General features: G+C 42.6%; 1 protein-coding gene across 1 annotated transcript; it reads right to left on the bottom strand.

Annotated features, from left to right (window-relative positions):
- Positions 1 to 5: 5 nt before the first annotated feature.
- LOC138973201 (uncharacterized) lies at positions 6 to 27,994 on the bottom strand. Its single transcript, XM_070345910.1, has 17 exons — positions 27,852 to 27,994; positions 26,589 to 26,700; positions 23,003 to 23,182; positions 21,096 to 21,272; positions 19,153 to 19,338; positions 18,115 to 18,237; positions 17,362 to 17,505; positions 14,488 to 14,613; positions 10,764 to 10,892; positions 10,264 to 10,314; positions 8,626 to 8,778; positions 8,151 to 8,276; positions 7,620 to 7,727; positions 5,976 to 5,996; positions 5,295 to 5,429; positions 4,823 to 4,978; positions 6 to 2,798 (listed from the first exon to the last, which is right to left on the bottom strand). The coding sequence occupies exons 2-17, from the start codon at positions 26,683 to 26,685 to the stop codon at positions 2,620 to 2,622; spliced, it is 2,091 nt and encodes a 696-aa protein (XP_070202011.1). The 5' UTR covers positions 26,686 to 26,700; positions 27,852 to 27,994; the 3' UTR covers positions 6 to 2,619.

Genomic DNA, 27,994 nt, shown 5'->3' with positions numbered 1-27,994 from the left:
TTAAGCTGGCCGATAAAACATCTTTATTGAGATTTCTGCTTAGAAGCATGAGAAACAAAAATATTGCAAAAGTTTGAAATAATTATGTAAACCAAAGTACCAGCAAAACATATAACACAAATGATGTAGCCATAATTTCTAATAAATAAAATAAGTGAGATAGTTGCATTCTTATTTTGGCTGATATTTCGTCTTTTCAATTAACACTTCATCGAAATACAGGAGACAAAGAAGACTAGCTCTTCAACTTTTTGTCAAAAAGGTTGTGACCTACGTATTTACACACAAAACGCAATGTCTGTAGCAAAAAGAAGTCACAGTTTATTTTTATAATATTTGAATGGAGTATGATGAAAAGCTCATGAAAAGAAGGGTAAAGCGTGCTTGGGAACCGCACCACTTATCAGATAGAGTGAAAGATTTTGTTCTCTCTTATGAGACGATTACTTCATTGGAAAAGAGCAGCATGAGTTGCTCCTGAGTACACTGCCTATACACAAGGCCAAATTTAAAATTTAATTAGCAAGCATACAAAGAATTTTGGGGTTCATGATACTGTACTACTACTCGCATACCCTGTATTTTTCAGGCAAGGCCATTTTAGGATGGAAGCACAGACTAAACTTTGAATGATGGTATGCCCCTCTTTTCAGCGAACGGTGTGAAATGATTCTAAATAGAGTCAAATGCAGAGAAGCGTTTGCGCGTCAATAATTTGCAAAACTTGTTTCAAATTGCCAAATATTTTGCAGAGAGGAAAAGGTGGTGACAAGGACTGCCTAGAACTTCTGTAAACTGATATGGCCATATTGGCAAGTTTGCTGAGAAAAACCCCATCTAGCATCATCCCTTAAAGGTACTGAACTTGTCAAATCCAGGTGCACGGAGCCCCTGGGGCTTTTAGTCATACCTCAGGCAGCTATCCGTTAGAAGAACTACCAAGTTTCATTGACTTGCACCCAAAGAGTCAAGAACTGCAATTTTTTTACGAATTAATTTCGTACTCGGACCCGGCTGGTCTTGACCTATTTTTGGATCTAAATTTAGATCAGGTAGATCACCACATCATGCACAAAAAGACACGTCACTAAGCAAACTATGTCAGACGTCATCATGAGTTTGTGTAAAACAAAATGGAGGCCGGAATCACTCGGTTGAATCGAACTCCGACCAAACACCACTTAAAAACTAGGTTAATTTATGCACTCGCGTGAACAAGAAACTGTCGAGATGTTGTCGTTGGGTAGTTTTGGGTTTGTTTTACTACCATAGGATAATTTTTTAACTGTAAATGCACTCAGCTGCAACAAAAATGCAAACCGAAGGCTGTCAGCTGCACTGTGCCTTTAAAATAAAAAACGCTCGCGCTGGACTCGAGTACATGTACTCTTCAGACTGGCTCGCTCAATAAATATAAATGTTTGGAATGTCTGTGGTGTGAATGTTGGTTTCTAAACATAGGTCTATGATTCAACCTACAAACTGCGACCTCATCTGTGATCAGATATGTTTCGACAAGCATTAAACGGATGAAATTAACCACATGCAGTTTATTCTTCAGAAAAATGCACACAAAAAATGGGTTGGGTTCGGTGATTTGTACATAAACGTCTTCCTCGCGATAGATTCGCTTATTATTTTGTCTTATGAAGCCGTCATCAACACGAACACAATGATTGCAGAAGCAAACTCTGTACCTACACGACCGAGACACAAGACTGATTATTTCACAGCTGCAATGAGAATAGAGAACAAAGACGTTTTGGGTAAGCTTACTCACGTCAGGTCTTCACTGACAAGCTAGGAACAGACGGAAAATTCCGAACAAAAGTAAATGACGTCAAAGTCTCTTTCGCTTTGCGTGTAACTTTGTCATGACGTATTTTTGTGTGACGCGTTCGGCTGTTCTATCAGGTCAATGGCTGCGTGTTGCCCCGCCGGTGTGAACTCCTCCTACGGCCAAGTCGTTTTTGTGGTTTATTTCGCATTTAGGTCCCAGGTAACATTATGAAGTTTTAATACGATCAATCGGACCTATTATCAAGTTAGTGTATCAACTTTTGAACGAACTGCGCCCAGTAGTTTCCCAGCAATAAGCCGTTAAGTGGAGAAAGACAGATACACAGACAGACACACAATTAAAGTCTGCTGAGCCCTTGTACTAGCGTACTCGGGGATAAAATGCGTAAAGGAATGTGAAAGCAAAAGAAATGAGTCTGGCAGGACTGAGTTGCCTTGAGACCAAGTTTGACCATCGATGCCAAAAGTGATGCACCATACATACAACAACACTACTGTTCAGAGACTGTGTATCCATTGAACACTGGATTTCCCTTGTTTAGATGGCTGGCTTAGATTACAAACGAGGGCAAGTTTGTGTGCGTTCATTCGTACATAGATAAAAGGAATTATAACCATTTTATTTTTGACCAAAATATGACATTTTATACATATGTTGACAGTCATTGTTCACCTCGACCAATAGCATTGTCTTGTAGAACAATGACCATCTCAATCTGTGAAGAATGTCTTATTTTGGTCAAAATTATAAATAACGTATGATAAAAACGATTTGCCAAATGTAGCAGTAAGAGGGAGATCTCAATACCGATGAGGGTTTCAGATTTTCATGTCATCAAAAACTTTGTTGACATCAGGCAGGTAGTCGGAACAGTAGGCCTGGCGGGTAAGGGGATGGCAGGTGCACACCTCCAAAGGATCGGAACCCGAGCGCTCCCAGATCTCTCCCCACTGGTGGAGGCTGCTGTCTGTAGGATCCTTGCACGCGGCATCCGTCACTGTAGACATGGAGGAGAGAAACTGTATGTAAGGATCCCTTTGGCACTGTTGTGGGGTGGGGGTGGTGTGAGTGGATGGGTGTGGACATTTGACATTGCATGAGGAGTAAATTAAAGCGTCAGTCCAAACAGCAACAAAGGAAGATATGGTAATGGAATGATTGATAGATATATACATGCAAAACATTCACAAGCATCTCAACCTCGGGGTCTTTAATGACAAACAACGTCATAATGAACAAACCAAGACTTCTCTGCTTGACCCTTTCATCCAAAGTGACATCTCTGACGTCATAAGTTTTTTTTAAAAAGGTAGAGAAGACATCATAATGCGAAGCATCATGCCATTTAAAACATTGTGTCATATCTCCCAGGAATTGAGGAAGAAATTCGAAAAAGAAGTCTGTGTCTGTGACTTCAGCAGCAGAAAACAGGCGTAAGGTCACCGCCAGGCTGTGCATGTATTGGTGTCAGATCTCATTAAAGTGAACAAACATACACAACAGACAGACAGAATTGTGGAGATGAAAGATTAGTTTTAGCTTAATTTCCTTCCCAGAAAGATTGCTGACCGACTGCAATTTGAGTCCCCAGTTATAGCAACAATTTGGATCATGATGGAGTGATACTGCTACACAGGAAATGTTATATGAAGTCTTATATCGCGCGCGTATCTCCAGACTCGGACTCAAGGCGCAGGGATCTATTTATGCCGTGTGAGATGGAATTTTTTACACAATACATCACGCATTCACATCGACCAGCAGATCGCAGTCATTTCGGCGCATATCCTACTTTTCACGGCCTATTATTCCAAGTCACACGGGTATTTTGGTGGACATTTTTTATCTATGCCTATACCATTTTGCCAGGAAAGACCCTTTTGTCAATCGTTGGATCTTTAACGTGCACACCCCAATGTAGTGTACACGAAGGGACCTCGGTTTTTCGTTTCATCCGAAAGACTAGCACTTGAACCCACCACCTAGGTTAGGAAAGGGGGGAGAAAATTGCTAACGCCCTGACCCAGGGTCGAACTCGCAACCTCTCGCTTCCGAGCGCAAGTGCGTTACCACTCGGCCACCCAGTCCCAAGAAATATGGCAGGGGAACACTGGCAAAGGAAGAAAAGAAAAAAAAATACAGTGGACCGCCTCTTTTAGGATCCCCTTCCTTGTAAGACTTTTTTCTCCCACTTCTTCTTCATAACCTCTGTCAATTTACCATATTTGACGGATTACAAGACGCACCGTTTTATAAGCCGCACCCCCGACTTTTAACAAAAAAATTGGGACGAGCCACGTATAGGCCGCGTCACTATATTAGCCGCCGTCGAAAAAAATACAATCAGATCGTGTCAATCAATCAAAACAACCAGGCAAACGAAAGTACGGTATTTGGCGAAATCGGCTCCAAGAATAAACAAGTGAAACAAAGAAGAAAAGTGAAAAAGTTTGAAGAAAAATATCACACACACAATTTGTAACCAACACACACATGTAGTCCCGCCCGGAATAAGCTTTTTTGGGATGATTTACGACTTTTGCGCACATTTCGAGCAGACGAAAACACAACATGGCGGCTCTCGCTCCGCCAACTATCGCGAGACACAAAAAAACGAAATCTCGTGCGCGAAAGATCCTGATACATCCGGTGTTTCTCTGTACGCTATCTTGTCACGACGACTTGTTGACAAACGAAGATTCGCGAAAGAAAGAGAAAAGCGCCGAGTCTTGAGTAGAGAGCTAATAAAGTACCGGTAATCGCTAATCGAGCGAAATGAAAATCCGCGGCGACTTCCATTAGGTGAATGCTATTCAAGTTTAGGTAACGTTTTAGCCGCATCTTTTTATAAGCCGCAATGCGATTTTTTATTTTTAAATCGCGGCTTGTAGTCCGTCAAATACGGTACCCCCATTTTAAGACTCCCTCCTTTTTAAGACCTGATTTTCCCCCGTTTTTTTTTTTAGGTTTTAAAATGGGGGTACGGCTCCAGTGTAACATGATACAGAAGGAGAAGCTGACCTCCTTGCTGCGAGCAGAGGGAGGGTTTGTAGAAGGTGCCAATGCCCCCCCTGTTGTTGATGTCCATGTCCTGGGTACACAGGCACCGGGCGCCATCCCTGATGAACTTGTCTCCGATGTGGCGGTAGGGAGTCAGGTCCGTGTCCCTGCATGGCTCTGTTCAATCATAGGGAGAAAGCATGGTCATTGTTTCTCACTTTTGATAGACCAATTCCGAAATAACTCTGTCGGGTTTGTCTGTGTTGTGGGAGAGTGACCTTTTCTGGCAAAACCTTGCAGACATATATTATAATTCTCAAAAAAGATTATTGCGAAAATTTCGCACTACAATTAAAGTATCAAAGCAGCATATTTCACAATATACTCCCCTCCCCCTCCCCCACCCCCCCCCCCCCCCAAAAAAAAAAGAAGTTCTTTTTAATAAAAATCCAAGGAAAGATTGCTTGTGCCAAAGAGATAAATTGCCACTCACGGTCAAAGAACTGACAGACTTCATCGCAATGGTAGCCCCTCTTGATGCAGCGACCGTAAGGCCTGTAGAAGAACTCCTTCTTAAACAGCACTTTGCCAGTGTCGGGGTTGAATCCACACGTTTGGTTGTGATCCTCTGGGGTCACCAAGACAACAAAAACAGGCATTCTTACAATATTTGACTGTTCAATGATTTGTCGAAGGCAGAGGGAAACTTTATGTCTACCTAGGTGTGTGTGTGGGGATTGGGGAGAGGTAGGTGGGTGGAGGTGCACGTGTATGTATGTGTGTGCTTGCATGCGTGTGTCAGCCCGCCTTGTCTGTCTCAGTGTCTGTCTACGAGGGCAGTCGATTTTTGGTATGTGTCCAACTGAAACTGTGGGGTACAAAAATCATGTACAATAAAACGAACTTTGTCATCGTTTGTCATGAATACTATTCTCAACTCCACTGATATGCGACCAAGGTATAGAAATACTAAAATATTAACTTAAAGTTTTAAGATTGAAATAGTTTGGTGTCAGTCATAGTTATTATTAAAACGCAGATAACACTGAACTGAATGTGTGTTTCACACTTTATAAACCGTCATTTATATTAAAATTATCATTATTATCATCATTCTTATCATTAATAATAGAAGTAGTAGTATCATTATTTATTTATTTTAAATCAAACTCACCTGGCACATGCACAATAGAGGCTGAAAAGGAAAGAAAAAAGACTTGGAATTCAAATTTGTAATGCTGGATGTGTTTGAACTATGCTTCAGCTAACCACATCATAACAGCATATGCATTAAAGAACTTTGAAATTCGTAAAAAAGCAAATCATCATCATCATCATCATCTCTCTCTCTCTCTCTCCCTCTCTCTCTCCCTCTCTCTCTCTCCCTCTCTCTCCCTCTCTCTCCCTCTCTCTCTCTCTCTCCCCTCTCCCTCTCTCTCTCTCTCTCTCTCTCTCTCTCTCTCTCTCTCCCTCTCTCCCTCTCCCTCTCTTTCTCTGTCTCTCCCTCTCCCTCTCTCTCTCTCTCTCTTCCTCTCTCTCTCTCGGATTAAAAACAAGCTCTGAAAATTAAAGATATAAAAAATATGATTAAAATTAAATTTCCGAAATCGATTTAAAAACAACTTCATCTTATTCCTTGTCCGTTCCCGATTCCAAAAACATATAGATATATGTTTGGATTAGAAACACATTCAGAAAGTTAAAAAAGAATAGAGATATAGAAAAGCGTGCTATCCTCCTCAGCGCAACCGCTACCGCGCTTTTCTGGATTGTTAATTTCACTGCCTTTGCCACGAGCGGTGGACAGACGATGCTACGAGTGTATGGTCTTGCGGAAAAAATGCAATGCGTTCAGTTTCATTCTGTGAGTTCGACTGAGCTTCACTAAATGTTGTATTTTCGCCTTACGCGACTTTTTTTTTCTACGATAACATAGCCCTCTATCCTTATCCTTTAAAGATCAGTCTGTTAGTCAGTCTTTCACTCACTATCTTCCTCACTATCTCCCTCTCTCTAAACACACACTCTCTCTACCTCCCTCTTTCCTTCCTCCCCCCCCCCCCCTATTTCCCCCTCTCTCCCTCCCTCCCTCCCTCCACCCCTCTCTCTCTCTCTCTTTAATGTCAAATTACGAAAAGTCACAGTGATGGAAGACTTCGTTCTGATTATTTTCATATTGATCATATCTGTCCATAAAGCATCAGTGTTTCATAACGCAAGAATGTATGTATAGCCTACAACGTGTATATAGTCATGTGAATAGTTTCTCTGCCTTGCTTATCTTTTGTAATTGTTTTACGTATGTATATATATATATGTATTCAAGATTAGAATAGTCCCTCTCTGGGCGAGGGCTGGTTGAAAAGAAGCTCGTTTATATTGCTTATGCCACAACCCTCGTAAAATAAAATTTGATTTGATTTGATTTGATTTGATCTCTCTTCCTCCTTCCGAGTTTTCCCCCTGTCCTGTAGGATAACATTTCCAGCCCCCCTGTTAGCAGCACTGAACTCACTGTCAATAGGTTTCCTGATTTTGCCCCCCTGTTACCATAAATGAACTCACTGTCTATAGGGTTCCTGATTTTGCCCCACTGGTAGCATTGAATGAACTCACTGTCAATGGGGTTCCTGATTTGTTTCCCCTGTTAGCATTAAATGAACTCACTGTCTATAGGGTTCCTGATTTGTTTCCCCTGGTAGCATTGAATGAACTCACTGTCAATGGGGTTCCTGATTTGTTTCCCCTGTTAGCATTAAATGAACTCGCTGTCAATAGGGTTCCTGATTGTTTCCCCTGTCAGCATGAATGAACTCACTGTCAATAGGGTTCCTGATTTTGCCCCACTGGTAGCAGGAATACCAGATAGAACCCACCTTCGCCGAGTCTCCAACCTTCAGTTTCTCTCCGTTTGGTGCAACGCATGCTGAAAAGACAACAGAATACAATTTTAACCTTTCTACATTGAAAGTATGTGGCATTTATTATCTCTACAGTAGTAACTACAATGTCTGGCCCCTCGTATAACTGGAAACGTATCCCCACCCATCACCCTCCCCCCAGTTCCCGCCTTTTTCCCCTCTTTTATGTGTGTTGGTATTCATCTGTTTTCATGCCTGTAACAAATGAATTGCTAGCAAAGAATCACACCCTGCACAGAAAGCATCAAGGATGTGGATTGTTGGTATGTGTCCAAGTTGAGGCACTCCTCTCAGTTATCCCTACTGCTTGTTTGTTGTTTGGTCCACCTTTGGCATGTGACTGGCATGAAAAAAAATCTGGCCATTGATCTGAGATGCCGTGAGCCGAATCGTCTTTAGGGGAAGGACAGTGCTGTGAACAAACCCACCTTGGTGAAACACCGCAAGCTTTGTGCCCCATCCAGCCAGGTTGTAGTCACACCTGTAAGCGTTGAGCGTGTTGGGGTCCACATACTGCTCGCCGAGCTTCATGCAGCCCGTTGGACCGTAACAGCCTGACACGAAAACACACAATTTTCTTCTCTGACAACATTTTTGTTGTGAGGCACAGCCAGGATTCAAGCCGCACCTCGCCAAAAATTGAGAAAATGTTCAGAAGATCACTTAACATTACTGCAAATTTAATAATAAAATAGTTGAACATTGAAGTTTGTTTATCTGTTGCCTTCATCGTGCTCAGCATGAATGTGTCCGTTTGTAATTTTTGCCAGATGAAACTCTCTGATGCTAGCGGTAACAAAAAATAGATGGAAAATGCCACCGATGATTTAAAAAAAACTTGTTTATGTCTCATATTGCAAATCCGTTTCTTGGGGGAGAAATCCTAGTCCAAATGATTCCTACCCGTTGCCCTGGCCTCCCACTGGGGTAGCGGAGTGCCGTCTGTGTAGGTGCCGTTGTTGAGGCCAGCGTCGTCACTGTGACACACGTACTGGGTGCAGTTGTCCATCCTGATAACAGTCTTCACCGGGTGGCACTTGCCCTTGTGCTTGCACCCTGAAACATTACACTCAGTACTCAGTTACACCTGAACAAGAATACAAATGTGATACAAAATCAGTAAAATCGATTTAGGCAATAACTCAATTTAGAATTGTTTGAGAGTTCATGATCCCTCTGACTGAATCTTCCAGTACGCGACGTCACTTCCACGGGGTTAATTCAGAACTATGCCCCGATGTGAAGCCATTTTTCAAGCAAGAAAGGTGATATGAGAGAATGGGATCGGTCTCTCACACCGATTTTATTTGAAGAATGTGAGAAAAAGCTGTCAGTGTATTCTTTTTACATTTAGTCAAGTTTAATGTTTTAACATAGAGGGGGAATCGAGACGAGGGTCGTGGTGTATGTGTGTGTGTGTCTGTCTGTGCGTGTGTGTGTAGAGCGATTCAGAGTAAACTACTGGACCGATCTTTATGAAATTTGACATGAGAGTTCCTGGGTATAATATCCCCAGGCGTTTTTTTCTTTTTTTCGATAAATGTCTTTTATGACGTCATATCCGGCTTTTTGTAAAAAGTTGAGGCGGCACTGTCACACTTTCATTTTTCAATCAAATTGATTGAAATTTTGGCCAAGCAATCTTCGACGAAGGCCGGACTTCAGTATTGCATTTCAGCATGGAGGCTTAAAAATTAATTAATGACTTTGGTCATTAAAAATCTGAAAATTGTAATTAAAATTATTTTTTTATAAAACGATCCAACATTACTTTTGTTTTATTCTTAATCATGTTCTGATTCCAAAAACATATAAATATGTTATATTCGGATTAAAAACAAGCTCTGAAAATTAAAAATATAAAAATTATGATTAAAATTAAATTTCCGAAATCGTTTTAAAAACAATTTCATCTTATTCCTTGTCGGTTCCTGATTCCAAAAACATGATATGATATGTTTGGATTAAAAACACGCTCAGAAAGTTAAAACGAAGAGAGGTACAGTAAAGGGCGTGCTATGCAGCGCAGCGCATTGACCGCTACCGCGTTAAACAGGCTCGTCACTTTCACTGCCTTTTGCACTAGCGGCGGACAACGGTCATTGTGGTACCGGCACGGTTGGCCTAGTGGTAAGGCGTCCGCCCCGTGATCGAGAGGTCGTGGGTTCGAACCCCGGCCGGGTCATACCTAAGACTTTAAAATTGGCAATCTAGTGGCTGCTCCGCCTGGCGTCTGGCATTATGGGGTTAGTGCTAGGACTGGTTGGTCCGGTGTCAGAATAATGTGACTGGGTGAGACATGAAGCCTGTGCTGCGACTTCTGTCTTGTGTGTGGCGCACGTTATATGTCAAAGCAGCACCGCCCTGATATGGCCCTTTGTGGTCGGCTGGGCGTTAAGCAAACAAAAAAACAAAAAAACAAAAACGGTCATTGTGAAAAAATGCAGTCTTGTTTGTTTTTTATGAGGGACATATAAGTGTAGCCGGCGGAGAATATGACGGTTTTAAATCAATGCGTAGATATGTACTTGACAACTGTACCTGGTATTCCTTTTTTGCAGGTGCACTCTGCGTCCGAGGGCACGCAAGAGCCTGAAACATTTGTAACGGAGACTCCGACTGAATGGTTATGAAGGAGACAAAAATACATTGTACAATCGATTCACACACTGACACACACGCACACACACACACACACACACACACAGACACGCGCACACGCACGCACACACACATACACACACACATACAGACACACACACACACAAACACTTACATACATATACAGACACACACACACACACACATACAGACACACGCACCCGCACGCACGCATGCACGCAAACACATACACACGCACATACACATTCACCGACACACACACACCGTGGCACGCACGCACAAACACACACACACTCACACGTACTCTCTCTCTTTCTCTCGTCTCTCTCTCTCTCTCTCTCTCTCTCTCTCTCTCTCTCTCTCTCTCTCTCTTTCTCTCTCTCTCTTTGGCTCTCTGAATCACTGCCTCACTTCCTCACCAATGTTCTTGTGCCAGGTTTGCCATTTGCCCAAAGTGCGAGCCTGACACTTGACTCTGATGCAGTCTCCCTCCCAGTACACCTTGTTGTTCTTATGGGTGCACTCCTCGCCTCCCGGCTTGTAGCAACCTGAAAAATACACGGTCAGCTTGCAGCTCACCTTTATTTTCAGACACACTCCTTCCCGTGTAAACAGCTCACCTTTATTTTCAGATCTGGCTAGGCTTTCCCATGGGATAAGACCATCCCTCCACTTGGTCAAATACCAACAATCAACACTGGCTGTTTTCAGTGGTGTGTTGACATGTTTTTACGAATTAAATTCTGAAAAAAACACTGGCTGCAGTCACAACATTAACTCATAAAAAAAATCCCGCCGTGCACAGCGGGCACCTAGGCTATTCATTATTGGTCAGTATTTAACCACAGGCCGCGGAAGGTATCGTTCACTAGACCACTACTTTCATAGAAAGACTACAAGGTATGACACTCAACTTCGAGTCGTCTGTGTTCTTCGCCGGGTACGGTTTCGCCGGGAAGAAGTCGAGCCGAATACGCGGCTGCGCCGGGGACCCGGCTTTGCCGGTGTACGCCGGCTTCGCCGGCGCACCGCACGAAGGAAGGGAGATAAACGCGCAAAACACTGGAGAAGAGTAATACCCGGCTTCGCCGGGACAGTGACCTTCTAAAAATAGTATAACGGGAATATGGATTGAGCGTTGTCGACAGTGACCTTCTAAAAATAGAAACGGGAATATGGATTGACGCCACACGAAGGAAGGGAGATAAACACTGAAAACACTGGAGAAGACAAGGACTGGGTGGCCGAGTGGTAACGCACTTGCGCTCGGAAGCGAGAGGTTGCGAGTTCGACCCTGGGTCAGGGCGTTAGCAATTTTCTCCCCTCTTTCCTAACCTAGGTGGTGGGTTCAAGTGCTAGTCTTTCGGATGAGACGAAAAACCGAGGTCCCTTCGTGTACACTACATTGGGGTGTCACAGCACGTTAAAGATCCCACGATTGACAAAAGGGTCTTTCCTGGCAAAATTGTATAGGCATAGATAAAAATGTCCACCAAAATACCCGTGTGACTTGGAATAATAGGCCGTGAAAAGTAGGATATGCGCCGAAATGGCTGCGATCTGCTGGCCGATGTGAATGCGTGATGTATTGTGTATAGAAATTCCATCTCACACGGCATAAATAAATCCCTGCGCCTTGAATATGTGCGCGATATAAATTGCATAAAATAAAATAAAATAAAAAAATACCTGCGCTTAGAACTGTACCCACGGAATACGCGCGATATAAGCCTCATATTGATTGATTGATTGAAGATAAAGAAGAGTTACTGGGAATGGATCCAGAGAAAAACCAAAATCGGTTCAGCGCTGCGCGCTGAGAGCACGTGTTGAAATATCTCATCGACCAGGTTGTGTCCGGGGTGTACCTGAATATGGCCACCAAATTTGAAAGAGATCCATCGAGAACTTTGGCCGTGCATCGCGGACACACACACACACACACACACACACACACACACACACACACACACACAAGTCGTATATATATATATAGATACTCAACTCAACTCAAATTTTATTGGCTTCAATTTCCATAGAAGAATTTGTCTTGCGCTTGGGAGAAAGTAAGAGTATAACATATAAAAACAGCATTCATATCACATTTCATGTATCACACACAGTAATCACTAGTATAAGCCTACAATTATCACATTTGTACCTGTATCATACATGCAAATAAATAGTATCACATTTCCACGTATCACACACAATATATACATTACATAACATACAGCAAGCTTCCATCTCCCGCGCCCCCCCCCCCCCTCCCACACATACATGTATATCCTCGCACGCGCGTCGACTCCACACAAATGACATCATCAGTCCATCAACTAAAATGCACAATGACCAGCAGTGGGCACATGATACTTAATACGTGCTCAACTAGACCTGCTAACCAAAATAATAACAGAAACAAAAACAAGGACTGGGCACAACATTTACACGTGTGTGACCTACTTACATCAGGTGCCTGTGATCTATAAATAACAATGATTGCGTTTAAAGTAAAACATGAATAATGCCGATGTTTACTGACAATGAATACATAACAACTAAGATAAGAATGTATGTGCTTTCATAATATGATTATTTATAAAACACAGTGGGGAAATTTGGAAAATAATTTTTATACGAAACTGCGCACATCGAGTCGAGCTCTGTAGCGTGTGTGTTCGGAGGCAGGAGACACACATGGCTGTGGATATTAATTGTTCGGTGGATTAAAAAGGATACCCCGACTTCGGCAGGGCAGAAGGAGGTACAAGACGGTGTGCTGTATTGCTGTGTGTGTGTGTGTGCTGTGCAGACATTCTGTGTTATGTGCATGTTCTATTCTAGTCTGTCCGTAGGCTTCCTCTGAGGGCCTATTGTGTACAAGGGGAGGTCACTTCCGCCTTATAAACAAACACATGTGGAGACCCACAGAAATACCATAGCATCGTAATGAAAGAGGGCAAAAATACTGATAACAGCAAGGTAAAACAGGTCTAGGACATTATTTCTAGGACTGACTAAGCAATAGAACAACATCATGATCTTCATAAGCAAATGGTAGTGAGAACAAAACAAAATTCTTACTCTTCTGACTGCTCCCAGTGATTGACATTCAAAACATCCATCCTGTTCTATTCTAAATAGTTGTAAAAAAAACTTCATAAGAATAATATTAAACATACATACTTAATTTGTTTAAACATAATTCTAGTGTAAAAGTATACTTTATAAGTTGTGGAGATAATTTTAAAACATGAAGATAAAAAACACAACAATAACATGACAACATTAGAGTACAATGCATTCCTAGCTAGCTCTGAGGAAAACACCATTGTAGATAGTTGTTCGTCCCGATCGCATGATACAGCCAATCGGAAGCGTGGAACATGCACTGGATGTTGTGAAAACCTTGTCCGAGGTACAAGGGCTCTTACTCCTCCAGACCGCTGATAATCCTGACAGGTTTTTAACCTAAATCGTCGCACAAGTACAAGTAAGTAAGTAATTAAGTAGAGGTATTTTCGAAAATCGTCCATTTGGGTTCAATGACGTCACACAACAACAAACAAATCGCCTCCTAGTGTATCTGCTATGTTGAACGGTCTGGGTCAGCGAGACACGACAGGGAGACACAGCGTTCACTTCTCGTTGGCGACACTTTTCCAAAACTCCCAACAGGAGTAAAATGAGCTTTGTATTGCCAATGTGACCCAGGACTACGGTGACTTGGAATCAGTTGCCTCCTAGTTAATTGTGGAGGGAGCTGGGGTAGAATGTGAACATATAATGTTCATTTGACCACGCTTAGAAGTGTTTCACTAGTTGTACTCCTTTTCGTGGTATCATCATTATTTCTTGGCATTATCAATTCCTGAATAAACTCTTGCTTTGAAACAAGACATGTGAGTGGAGAGGGAGTGATGGGTGGACTAAAGTGACTGAAAGACAAAACAAAATCGACCTGAAAAGGCTTAATATTCATTAGTCACGCTTACCTGTAAATTTCTATCCCAATAGTAGCTTACGTTCCCTCAGAGGTGGTGACTTTGCACACCAGTTTATCACGCTTACCTGTAAACTTTCTATCCCAATAGTACGTTTCCTCAGAAGTGCTGACTTTGCACACCAGTTTATCACGCTTACCTGTAAACTTTCTATCCCAATAGTACGTTCCCTCAGAGGTGCTGACTTTGCACACCAGTTGATCACACTCTCCGTCAGTGTCCACCTTCTTTCCTTCCTTGTAGCACTTGCCATCATGCAGACAACCTGGAGAGGAGGAGTTGATCGTTTAGTTGCAGCAAACACATCACATGTATGTTTTTTCATGGCTAACATACACCCACGTGCACACACACGCACATACCAACGTGCGTACGCATGCACGCACGTACGCACGCACTGGCACGCGCACACACACACACACACACACACATATACACACACACACACACACCAGGGCCGGACCAAATGAGTTGTAAGGGGGGGGTTCCTCCTTTTTTGGGGGGGCAAATCAGCGAAGTGGCGAAGCCACAAGCGCGCGCCTGCTAGGGGGGTCCGGGGGCATGCTCCCCCGGAAATTTTTTGAAAAACGGTTAAAATCTGTGCAATCTGGTGCATTCTGGGCCTTGTTTTGAGGGTTAAGAGCAGCATTGTTTTGGTGCTAAAACTAGTAAAAAAAACAAAACACTCAAAGCAAGGTACATGCTTTTTCCAGGGGTGGGGTTCCGGAACCCCTGGAACCCCCCCCCCCCCCCCCTGGGTCCGGCCCTGCACACACACACACACACACACACACACACACACACACACACACACAGATGTTTCTATAAAATTGTTTTTACAGCTTAGAAAGGTAGGGGAAAGTCCCCAAATGTCGAACAGGTGACTAATACCGAACAGCTGATTTCTCGAAAACAAGAAGTGGCTGCTCAAATTTGACTGCACGAGGTGATATAGTACCATCCCTTATTACCCTGTACGAAAAAATATGACTTCGAAAGGCTGCACAAGAAAACGATGAGTGATTTTATGATTGTATGATCCTCAAAGGTATTTTCGACCGACAGAAAACCAATCGTAGCATGAATTTGAGTTGCTTTTAGTGAAAAGTTATGGTTGAAATGAACAGTGTGATCTATCTGCTGGCCCAATATGTCTGTTTCAAAGCATTCGTCTTAATCGTGCCTGAGCACCATGTGGTTTTAAAACTGTTAGATAGATTTCAATTACTGATCACCCCTATGGTTCAAATACCGAACTATACAGAAGCTGACATTATCACGTCAAGTCCATACACACGTAAACTTGAAGTGTCGCAGGCACAAACAAACAAGTCGCGTAAGGCGAAATTACTACATTTAGTCAAGCTGTGGAACTCACAGAATGAAACTGAACGCACTGCATTTTTTCACAATGACCGTAGTCCGCCGCTAGTGCAAAAGGCAATGAAAGTGACGAGCCTGTTCAGCGCGGTAGCGGTTGCGCTGTGCTGCATAGCGCGCTTTACTGTACCTCTCTTCGTTTTAACTTTCTGAGCGTGTTTTTAATCCAAACATATCATATATATTTTTTTTTTCGGAATCAGGAACGGACAAGGAATAAGATGAAATTGTTTTTAAAACGATTTCGAAAATTTAATTTTAATCATAATTTTTATATTCTTAATTTTCAGAGCTTGTTTTTAATCCGAATATAACATAATTATATGTTTTTGGAATCAGAAAATGATGAACAATACGATAAACGTATTTTTGGATCGTTTTATAAAAAAATAATTTTAATTACAATTTTCAGATTTTTAATGACCAAAATCATCAATGAAATGTTAAGCCTCCAAGCTGAAATGCAATACCGAAGTCCGGCCTTTGTCGAAGATTGCTTGGCCAAAATTTCAATCAATTTAATTGAAAAATGAGGGTGTGACAGTGCCGCTTCAACTTTTACAAAATGCCGGATATGACGTCATCAAAGACATTTATCGAAAAAAATAAAAATAAATATCCGGGGATATCATTCCCAGGAACTCTCATGTCAAATTTTATAAAGATCGGTCCAGTAGTTTAGTCAGAATCGCTCTACACACACACACACACACAGACAGACAGACAGACACACACACACACATACACCACGACCCTCGTCTTGATTCCCCCCTCTATGTTAAAACATTTAGTCAAAACTTGACTAAATGTAAAAACAAAGAAAACAAGCAAATCAAAGGCAAACACAGAGAACAGAGAGAAATAGAAAGCTAAAAACAAGAGGGCTAGAAATGTTAGACATCAACAGGAAGCTAACTGGTTCTGGTTTTTTTGTGCCGAGAATACACCTGTGAGGACATGATGTGTTTGATTTGCTCAAAATGGGTACATGTGTATTGTGCTGGAGTAACAGAATGCCAAAGAGATTACTTTTGTGCTGTTTGTCAGTCAAAGTAACTTTAGTTTGTGCTGTTTGGATTTTGAACCTCGTTGTTCGAATTTAGGTAACAGGTGTTGTAATTCCGAACATATTTTAGATTTTTTGAAATTAAGATAACTTTCTTTTATGTTGATTTCTTTCCACAAAAAGTGGTATGAATGTTGCTGATTATTTTCTCTATTCCAATTCACATTCACAAACGGTCTGTCTTTTGTTGTTTTTGAAAAAATGGCAGATTTCCTTAAGTGTTCGGTATTTGGGGACTTTCCCTTACGTAGCCTATGTTTTGCGCTGTTGCATGTTTGTATGAGTGTGTGGATTTGTTTGTGCGTGCGTGCTTATGAGCGTGCGTCTGTCTGTCTGTACAAGCGGGAGCGTATGCTTCAATACAAGCGTCTGCCTGGCTGTCTGTCTGTCCGCCCGTTTATCTGTCTACCTGTGAGCCCAAGAAAGCCTAGTGTCCTTTTGTCTGTCCGTTGGTATGTTTGTCAGCTTGTCTTGTCAGTCTTTTTTTAACATGAGCAAATGCTCCCATGTAAGAGTATGTCTGTCTGTCTGTCCACCTGTGTGTCCGCCCAGTGTCACAATACCCACCGGTCTGCGCCACGTCGAAGTGGAAAGGGTCCTGGCGAGACGTGTCCTTGCGGCAGGTGAGATTAGCACAGGTGTAGCCCACCTCCCCCGCCGTTGTGTCCCCCACCCCCACACACTGGTCCTGGTACACACACCCCTCGCCGTCTGCACGTCAACAACGTCATTCTTTAATGATGGACGATACCGATACATGCACACCCTGGTGGTGACCTTACGCAACATTTTCCATTGCTGGTTGGTGACAGATTTCTTTTTTATGTGACGCCATTATTTGCATGGTCTTCTCGACCGTTGTTTGAATTTTGGCGTCAGTGGTTTTACTTTCGATAAGAAAGGGCCAAAAAGAGACGTCTTCTTTTTTTACTATTGTTTTTAAATATTTTGTTGTAGTGGTTGTCCTATCTTATCAAAGGCGGTTCTGTCTAATACCCTGTTCCTGTAGTTTTTCACAAAATAATGTTTGAAATTCAAAACGAAATCTTCCTCCCAAGACCAATAAGTGACCTTGTCGAATCACGCCTTTTCTAATATGCAGGTGCACTATTTGAAGTTCTTCATCATTTAATTTGAAACTCTCCCTTACACATTAATGAGCATTTAACTGCTTCACTGACGACACAACAATGTAACGCGTGCAATTAATAAGCTAAGTAAAATTGGCGTTCGCGAGAAATATAGATTTTTATCGAAATGTTCTTTTATGAAGACAGTTTTTCTTTCTCTGAAAGATTTCTCATGAGGGCTTGACTGTACCTTTGAAGGAGGTGACGAGTTTCCCGGCCGTTCCCTCGTCTTCCACGACGCAGACAGTGTGATAGCACGGGTCACTCCACGTCACAGTACCCTCTGGTACAAAGCTGCCCTTGTTGTCACAACCTGTACACACCACCACACTGTTAGTTGGTCAGTCAGTCAGTCAGTCAGTGTGATAGCACGGGTCACTCCATGTCACAGTGCCCTCTGGTACAAAGCTGTCCTCGTTGTCACAACCTGTACACATCCACCACACTGTTAGTTGGTCAGTCAGTCAGTCAGTCAGTGTGATAGCACGGGTCACTCCATGTCACAGTGCCCTCTGGTACAAAGCTGTCCTCGTTGTCACAACCTGTACACACCACCACACTGTTAGTTGGTCAGTCAGTCAGTCAGTGTGATAGCACGGGTCACTCCTTGTCACAGTACCCTCTGGTACAAATCTGTCCTCGTTGTCACAACCTGTACACACCACCACACTGTTAGTTGGTCAGTCAGTCAGACAGTGTGATAGCACGGGTCACTCCATGTCACAGTGCCCTCTGGTACAAAGCTGCCCTTGTTGTCACAACCTGTACACACCACCACACTGTTAGTTGGTCAGTCAGTCAGTCAGTGTGATAGCACGGGTCACTCCATGTCACAGTGCCCTCTGGTACAAAGCTGCCCTTGTTGTCACAACCTGTACACACCACCACACTGTTAGGTAACTACTTCGTTGGTCAGTAACCATGACCCTAACCAGTGAGTCACTCACTCACTCACTCACTTACATACATACACACATACATACTTACTCACTCACTCAACCGCTCAACAACCCATCCACCAACCAACCCACTCACTCACTCACTCACTCGGCTTTCATACTGACTGACTTACTTACTCTTCGGCTGGTCAGATGTTTGGAGAACCGATACAGGCAGTATGATAGAAAACGAAGGCCATGCACTGACGTCTTCTTTGGCAAAAATCAATCAATAAAGACACACACAAATGGATCACCAAATCAAGCAGTCCGCCAATAGTTTGACTCACCGGTCTGAGACAAAGTGAGTTCAACGTAAGTGTCGGAAGCACAGGTGTTCTTCTCCTGACAGGTGTACACCTTGCTGTCCCTGGTCCAGCTCGCTCCCTTGTCCACACAGTGCTTGACGTCTGCGGCGTCACTCCTGGGGTCAGCATGGGGGTTGAAGCACTGGTCACCGGAACAGTGACCACTACCTGCACAACGACAGACACCCTAATCCTAAGAAAGACTGGTGTTTAACTTAAGAAGATAAGATCTGATCAGATCAAATCAGATCAGATCAGATCAGATCAGATACATTTGTATATATGAGGATTATGATATAAGCTTTTGCTGTTTTGATACAATCAGCCCTCGTCCATGAGTTATATACTACTGTAGAACCTGTCTATGACCACCACCAAAGGGATCGACCGAAAGGGGTCGTTATAGGCAGGTGATCGCTATGGAAAGATGACTCAATTGGAAACAAACTCGTCGGGGATCGTTTTGGGTTTCGTAATGGGCAGGTGGTCGTCATGGAGAGGGTGTCGCCAGGGCAGGTTCCACTGTATCTATCAATGGTACCATCAGTGTCCTGATTGGCGTCCGGACAGCATGACGGAGAGAAGACATTACAGTTTTCAACCGGATGTTACCAGCCGCTGGGTCAGATTGGTTAAATTTGGTTGATTTATTATTTCGATCAATCTGACTCCGCGGCTGGCTCCCACCCGATTGGTGACTTTTTCATGCACAATAGTCCAGGGGACGAAGACTTGAAAGGTAGAAGCTGCCACAGACCTAGTAGACGAACTCTTGAAATTACTGAGTCTGTCGGGTTTGTAAGAGTAGGGGAGACCGGGGCAGGTTGATACAGAAAAATCATATTTGGCTCTCATTCGAAACACATCCATAGGAAAACATCAAGATTGGTTTTAAAACAAAATTTAATCATTTTTAAATCATGAAATCTGACACAAAAAATGAGCATTAGCCTTTTGTCTTGGCACAAAACGGTTTTTAAAAAAGAAAAATGTCCGGGGTAGGTTGATACAGACCGGGGCAGGTTGATACACAAGGTGGGGCAGGTCGATACAGTCTGGGGCAGGTTGATACAAACACAAAATAATAACTGAAAAACAACAACTATGCTGCAGTTATCATACTAGAAACACAATTGGCAACGCTTTTGAAGAAACAAAACAAAATGCAAGAGGCACCATTTCAGTTTTCAACTGAATGACTAGAGTATTTGCATGTAGCCTACTTTTCAAAAACATTAAGTAACATGAATGGGAAGTAAACCATAAAATGATATTTAAGTTGCGAAAAAGAAGAAAAAGAAGTTTTTACAGTGCATATCACGCAAAAAATAAGAAGTGACTTGAGTTATATGATCATTTGCAAAAGTCACAGGTGAAGAAATCCGTCATCCCGGTGTTGATACATGTATCAACCTGCCCCGTATCAACCTGCCCCAACGGGTGTTGCTGCAAAAAATAGCAAATAGACACTCCACCATCAAAGACAGATATTTTCTCGGTGTGTGATTAGCGTTCATAGATTCTTAACTAACACTCAATAGCTTGCCAACTTTGCCTGCAAGAAATTCGCGCCACAATAAAGATCAAGAGAGGTAGTTAAAATTTTACTCAGGCTTGTTAAATCAGCTCACCGAGTGGTTCCAGCGTACGCGTGTGTTGTTTCCCGCGCAATCTTGGTTGAGGGTATAAGTCGGACGTTGATAAAACGTGGATCGGAAGAGAAACGGCCAGATTCAGCGAAATTATTGTGATATTGAAGTTGTATCAACCTGCCCCGCGTATCAACCTGCCCCGGTCTCCCCTAAATACCCTTGCTTTCACTTACCAAAATCATCAAATCTTCATAATTCCTATTCACATAATCGAGTCATTACCTTATTTCAATTCTTTAACATTTTCCTTTCTTCAGTTCCTGAAACACTTACCAACATTTCCACACGTGTATCCAGAGAAGAAGGCGAACCAGCCGTGCCTGTACCTGTTGAAGTTAGTGTAGGTGTAGGCCGGAATGACGTCGTACAAAGCCGTGTAGCACGTGTACTTCTCCGAACACGACCCGCCTGTCTTGACCTCGCTGGAGCAGCTTGATCCGTAGGCACACGCTGAAAGCGAGGAGAACATTTACTTCAAGGCGTCATTCAAATGGGACATGCTGGAATTGTTTGACAAAAAGATTTTTCAAATGTCATGAACCTGAGCAAAAGATGCTGAGTAAAAAAAATATTAACAGCTATTGTGTTTTCAGCGTAGCAATAGGGTCCGATATTTAGACGAGACAAGTATAATGCCGACGAGTCGAAGACGAGTCGCATTATACTTGTTCGAGTCTAAATATCGGACCCTATTGCTACGCTGAAAACACAATAGCGATTATATAGCTGTTCTGACCTTGATTTGTTGTTCCAAACTTACAAAATGACAGTTTTTGCGTCAATGCGTTGATCTCAGGTTTTGATAGCAGACGCCGTTTCTTATGCGCATTAGTTTTGCGCAGGCGCCACACTGACTTTGGAAAAAATCTCGATTTTGACAACTCAGCTGTTAAACAGCTTTTTATTAGTTTATTCGAATACAACAAAAAGAAGTTTGAGTTTTTTTTAAATTTTGAACAAGACTACTTATGAAGAAGACCAAAACACAACATAAACGGAAAACTAGAAACAACTGAAGAACTAGGATGCAACAAGGGGAGGAGAAGAGAACAGCTAATCGCGAGCAGACGGCAGCGAATTTTTCAACCTCAGTTATAAACGACTTCATGAATGTTAGTGCCATGGGTTGTACATCAATACTTCAGAGGGGAAGTGGGGTATTTAGTGTGGAGTTACGAGACATCTTGAACACACGGCCAGTACTGTATAACTGGCCTTGATACGGAACGATTTCGGGGGGCAATCTCAGTCATCTGAAAGAGGGAAATCCAAACGCAATCCGCCTTGTTCGATTTTATGGGCTTGGACGATAGAGAAAAATAAGAAAAGCAAAAGCTGGAGTCCAGTCTGGACGAAACTGCTATCAAGAACGCAGAATTGATTTTTTCTGAGTTTTTTTTTTAGCCGTAAGCCCCATTTCTCATTTCGAATTTCTCATAACTGCTGTTCACAATGCGGCCGCAGTGAAACCAACAAAGGAACCTCACTCTGGAAGAGTTTCCTGCTCCGATAAACATGGCGCTTACGGCTAAAAAAAACTCAGGAAAATCAGGTCCCTGCCAGACTAGTTTGACACGACCTTATTTACATGATATATACCCACTAGTGAAGTGAACGATATTGTTATGTCATGGGTGGTCTCTCAGACGTGTGTAAGAAACGTTATTTGCATGTTTGGCAAACACAATGATGACATTTGAATACACAGATCGAGACAGTCAGTGTTCTCCGAGACCGCGCCAATCACGCCACATGGCTCAAAGATGGGAAACCATCCGGTGCTCAGTCAAAATATACAACTGTCAGCAACATATCAACTTGTTCAGCTTCTGTCATTTCACAAATCCCTTTGGTATCTAAAGTTTTACAGATTTGACCTTGAAGGGTTCCAAAAAGCTGAAGATGTACAGATCAGTCACATTTTACCTGTCGACACTTTATAGCACGTGCTTCGAAACTAGGTTTCCACAAGCACTATCACATTTGTGTCACTATCCTTTTATTTTTTAAAGATATAACGCACACACTCATGAAACTCTTTTGTAGTCATCTCCCTAAATATGAGTTTTTGTCGGACTCTGACGTCACATGGCTCAAAGAAGGAATGTTTATGTTCAATCGACTCATTCTTACGTTTACACCCTACAATCCAGACCATACACGTATACTATAACACTCACAGCTGGCTTCAGAGTCCAAGCGAAGAGTGGATCTGTCGCGGTCACACTTGAATTTGATGCAGTCGTTGCCGACCTCAGGCAGACTCTTGCTCTCCCCTTGACTGAAGGAATAGGTGGTGTTGCCTGACACTGTCACTGTACAGCTCGGGGACCAAAAGTCGTACGTCCACGTTATTTTCGCTGCAATCAAAAGCGAGCATTTGCAAAATGAGGTGTAAGGCGATCGAAGCACCAGACTTCTTATTGAGCCCGATAGTGATATCAATTGGGCGAAGTCGACTTTGTGAAGTCTACTCAACGAAGCTCGCTGCACGACATTTAGGCACTGAGTTTTCAGTGAAAACATTTCCGTGAAGTCTTCGCGAAATCAACTTCGTGCTCAATTACGTGCTAAATTAAGGAAGACCTTTAGGGGAGGAGAGAGAAGGGTCTGGTTATGGTAGCTCAGTGGTCATAGGTTCGAATCTGGGAGGGACATTCAATGTTGCTCAACATTGCATGATAACTCAAAAACGGTATCCATGTCCCACCCATATAAAAGACCTATCTGATTACAACAAAAACGCACACCTGGATAGGGAGTCTAGTTGCTGCCTGCTAGTTTTCCACTGGGAGGAAGCTACTCGAATAATGTGGCGATCAAGTATGAAATGGGGCTGGGCCGCTATTGCGCGGGTCCACTATTGCGCGGGGCCGCTATTGCGCGGGTCTAACCCTAACCCTAACCCTAACCCTAACCCTAATCCCCGCAATAGCAGACTCGCGCAATAGCGGACCCGCGCAATAGCGGGCCGACCCCGTATGAAATAACATAATAGTGGTAGGTAGGGAAGAAGGGGAGAGACAGACTTTCTTTTTCTGTTTCTTCTGCTGTTGCATTCTCTGGCCGTGCTAGATTTTAAGTCTCATCTGCGACGCAAAGTCTGCTGTTCGTCGGAGCAAATACCTGAGTATATAGAAATTCTGTTTCAAGCGTGTTTGTTGTTGTTTTGTTGGTTTTTTTCCCCGGCACATCGCGCACAGCAGTACATACCCTCTAAATGGGACAGAAATGGTAGGATATGAATTAAGACCACACAAACACACACACACACACACACACACACACACACACACACACACACACACACTCACACACACACACTCACACACACACACACACTCACACACAAAACCACAAGTCGCGTGAAGCAATATCAAAGAATTTAGTCAAAACGTTGATCTAAACATGAACACTGAACTAAAAAGTCTTCACCAGGACGACGCTTTCTTGGTATATACCATATGTAAACAGGAGTCATAATATGTGTTTTTTATACGATCACTCAAACTAAAAGGCATGCAGGTACCTTTAAAAACATCCGACAGCGATGGACCCCAAAATATTTTGCAAATATTTTGTTTGTGATAATTTTAGAATGTGTTGAAATAAATGTGAAACAATGAGAGAAATCAATCGGACAGACTTTATGATACAGACTTTATGATACAGACTTTATGATACAGACTTTATGATACAGACTTTATGATACAGACTTTATGATACAGACTTTATGATACAGACTTTATGATACAGACTTTATGATACACAATTTTGAATATGACTCGATGACATGCCAATAATAATATAAACGAGGTTGGGTAATTCAATTGGGTATCTAACCGGTCAATTACAACCACAGGATCTATTTTGGAAGTGGTCTAAATCCCTGGTTTACGTTTGTTGTGATGTTGTGTTTCTGTTTGAATTATTGTAACGTGTCTTTCTGATATGGCTGGAAATAGCGTAATTTCATGACGTTTTCGTAAACTAAAATTAGATGTGATTTTTTGATTCGCATCAACATATATTTTGGAGCATGCTATCAACACCACTTTTCAACACTGAGATAATGTTTTCTGTGTTCAAGCTACAGCCAATCGTTATTATATCCCCTTAGGTACAGTTTTATAACATTATTGGCACATGTAAACAATATTAATTAATTAATGAACGCTACGAATATGGCAGCCTTTAAAGTGATCGTACTATGAAAAATATACATGTTGAGTGATATGTAAGCACTGTTTCAAAGTGTTCACAATCTGTTATGTCCAAAAATAGATATAAGTTTATCACTTGACAAGCATAATTTTTAGAGAACGATCACTTTTCCTTCTTCTAATGACATTTTTCAAAATGGGGGGTAATGGTACGTTTTGCAGGTCGGTGCAAAAATGACACGGTCAATTGTTTAAATGTTTTCATAGGTAAATGTGTGGATTCTGCGCGGCATTGTTTCATTTTTTGGTTAAAATCAAGCGCATTCTCCAGAAAAAAATGTTAATGCGATTCGAGAAACTGATCTAATTCTAAACTACGAAAACGTTATGAAAATACGATATTTTCAGCCATATCGGAAAGACACGTTACAATAATACAAATAGAAACACATCATCACAACAAACGTAAACCAGGGTTTAATACCACTTCCAAAATAGGTCATGTGATTGTAATTGATTGGACAGATACCCCATTGAATTACCCAACCCACGTGTATCTGATTCTTTTTTTTTCTTTTTTTTGGGTCCTTACACCTGTTCCTTGTTCCGGTATTCTCTCACGCCGCCCCGTCCCTGCATTCGCTGCTCCATCCACATCTGAATTTTCGTTCCGCTGCCAGACCTGTCGATTTTACAGACGCTCCAGGGAGGGATGTCAGGTCGTTGCGGTAGGCTACCCTCGGAAGTTGACACTGCACTTCTGCTGAGTCACTTCGACGGTGTTCAGTAGTGGGTCTGTCCCGAGCTAACGGACTCAGCCCACTACCTACTATGCCCCCTACTAACGACATTGACTGCTAAGTCGCGGAGCCAGACTAAGTGAGCGTCCCCTCCAGAGAGCAGACCGCCACCACGTCCCTCCGTCGACCCCCCAGAACGTCACACGTTGAAGACTGACAGCAGAAGTACTATTCAGGGAAGGATGGAACAGGAACAATGAGACCAAGGTCACCATGAGAGCTCCGGGCATGAAGGGCCACAAGAGCAAGGACATTTTATAATTTTGGATGATTAATGAGATGAGGATGATTATAATGATGATGCTATGGATTTCCAATTTGGTTTGAGACTACGTGACAGGGCACCACTCTACGCTTACTGTCATAATATATCCTGGCATCAACCAGGCCCGAGAACTGCCGCACCTGCGGTGGTCAGGTATACAGAACCTGAGCACCCTCAAAGTCGCATTCGTTAAGTGAATGACACTCGGCTGTGTGATTCCAGCCTTCCCATAGGAACCATAGCACTTCCACTCTGGGTAGGAGCCGACCGTAGCCCGAAAAACCCACATGACCCTGATGGGATTCGAACCCACGACCTCCCGGCCCGCAGCCCGATGCGCTAATTACTGCGCTACGGGGGCCGGTAGTGTATCTGATTCTTGGCATGTCATAATATTTAAAAATCTGCATAATAAATTCTGTCCGATTGATTTCTCTCATTTGTTACACTCTGAAAATATCAGCGAAGTCTATTTTTGTTAGTCAATCGGTGTCCGAGCTCTTTAAATTGCATTGAAACGCACATTGACGTCACCCACCTGTCATGATGCCATTGGTGTTGGCGAGAGTAGGGCAGTCTGACGTCACTTCCACGAACACGCAGAACAGACACAGGATTCCCCACATCAGCTTCATTGCGGTCAGCGAATTCTGGAACCACCACCAAGAGGAAACTATCATCGTGTTAGTTATGGTTAACGGCTACCTGTCTCTTTAACAACGAAATGATGTTATTGTTGTTGTTGTTGTTGTTGTTGTTGTTGTTGAGAGTACACGCGCTTAAACACTCGCGGGGCCGCTTGGTACGGAAAATATGACTTTGTTATCCAAATTGTTATCCAAATGCCTCTCTCTGTGTTATCGTATTTGATTACATACGCAGCGTATAAGACAGTAATGATTATTATCGTTTGTCTTGTATTTGATATCCTACCAAATAACTGCCTTCCATAAAAATAAAAATAAAATGTACATTTACTTGAACTTACATGTTGCATGTCTTAGACTTAGTGTTCTCTTCCTACGCGCTTTCGTCCTTGTCTCTCCTTGTGGTTGTTTGTACTTTCTCCCCCCTCCCCCTCCCGCCCGACCGACACCCTCTTCTTTTTTCTCCTCTGTAGATTCTTCTGTTCTTATTTAGTTCCCCATCCCCATTCCTTCAATTTGTTCTTCTGGTTTATTTTTGTCGTGTCCACCTTCATGAAAATGTGTGTAATTGAGTATTGTTCTGGTCACGTAAGATAAGCATTTGCTTGAGTGCGTGTCCTAGTTGTATGTTTTGAATTGTTTCATGCGAAGAATTCTGAATAAAATTTTGTTTAAACCAAATGGGAAGTTAACGTGTAAGCCTACTTCTGTTTTCAATCACCGCGCAATATAGGCCTGGGTATTCGTACTCCGTCGTCGGAAAATTAATGATGAAATTAACAAACAAAGCTGAAGGGTGTGTCTCTGTTCCCCACTCTCTCGGTCTCTCTGTGCGTTTCGTCAGACGAACGTGCACAACTCCTTGGAGATCATTGTCTACGGCGGCGAATACTTGTTTAGATTCGATTTTTGAATGAGAGAAAGTACGATAAAAGCCCAAACAATGACATACCATAACTCAGCCATAAAATGTCTCTGCTGTCCTGAACGTTGCACGAGCTAACCTAAGTGAACATGCGATCGTTTACATAGCCGCTATCTTACGAATAATTACACCAACATAAATATTTGCACTGTCACACAAACGTTGAAACATTAATTCACAGCATCAGTTTGTCAGAGTCTGTCAAACAGTATGGACAAAGAGGACCCACCTTTGGTCGGAGAAGTTGATGTACTGTGCAGTTGCCGGCTCCAAATGGTGGCTGCGGCTATGAAAGCAGAGAGACGATATGCTTTTCACTTCTCTCCCTCGGTTCGAACTGCAACAGCTGACGACGAGATTCGCGATTCGCTG

The sequence above is a fragment of the Littorina saxatilis genome, linkage group LG8 (assembly GCF_037325665.1).
Source record: "Littorina saxatilis isolate snail1 linkage group LG8, US_GU_Lsax_2.0, whole genome shotgun sequence".
NCBI lineage: Eukaryota > Metazoa > Mollusca > Gastropoda > Littorinimorpha > Littorinidae > Littorina > Littorina saxatilis.
This window is presented reverse-complemented; position numbering and strand designations above follow the sequence as displayed.

Coding starts and splice junctions, on each gene's coding strand:
- LOC138973201 (XM_070345910.1), bottom strand. CDS start 26,685: ATGAAGCTGATGTGGGGAATCCTGTGTCTGTTCTGCGTGTTCGTGGAA. Junction 10,893..14,487: donor TTGGGATAGAAAGTTTACAG/GTAAGCGTGATA, acceptor TGTATTTTTCAG/GTTGCTACAAGCCGGGAGGC. Junction 10,315..10,763: donor AACCTGGCACAAGAACATTG/GTGAGGAAGTGA, acceptor CAAATGTTTCAG/GCTCTTGCGTGCCCTCGGAC.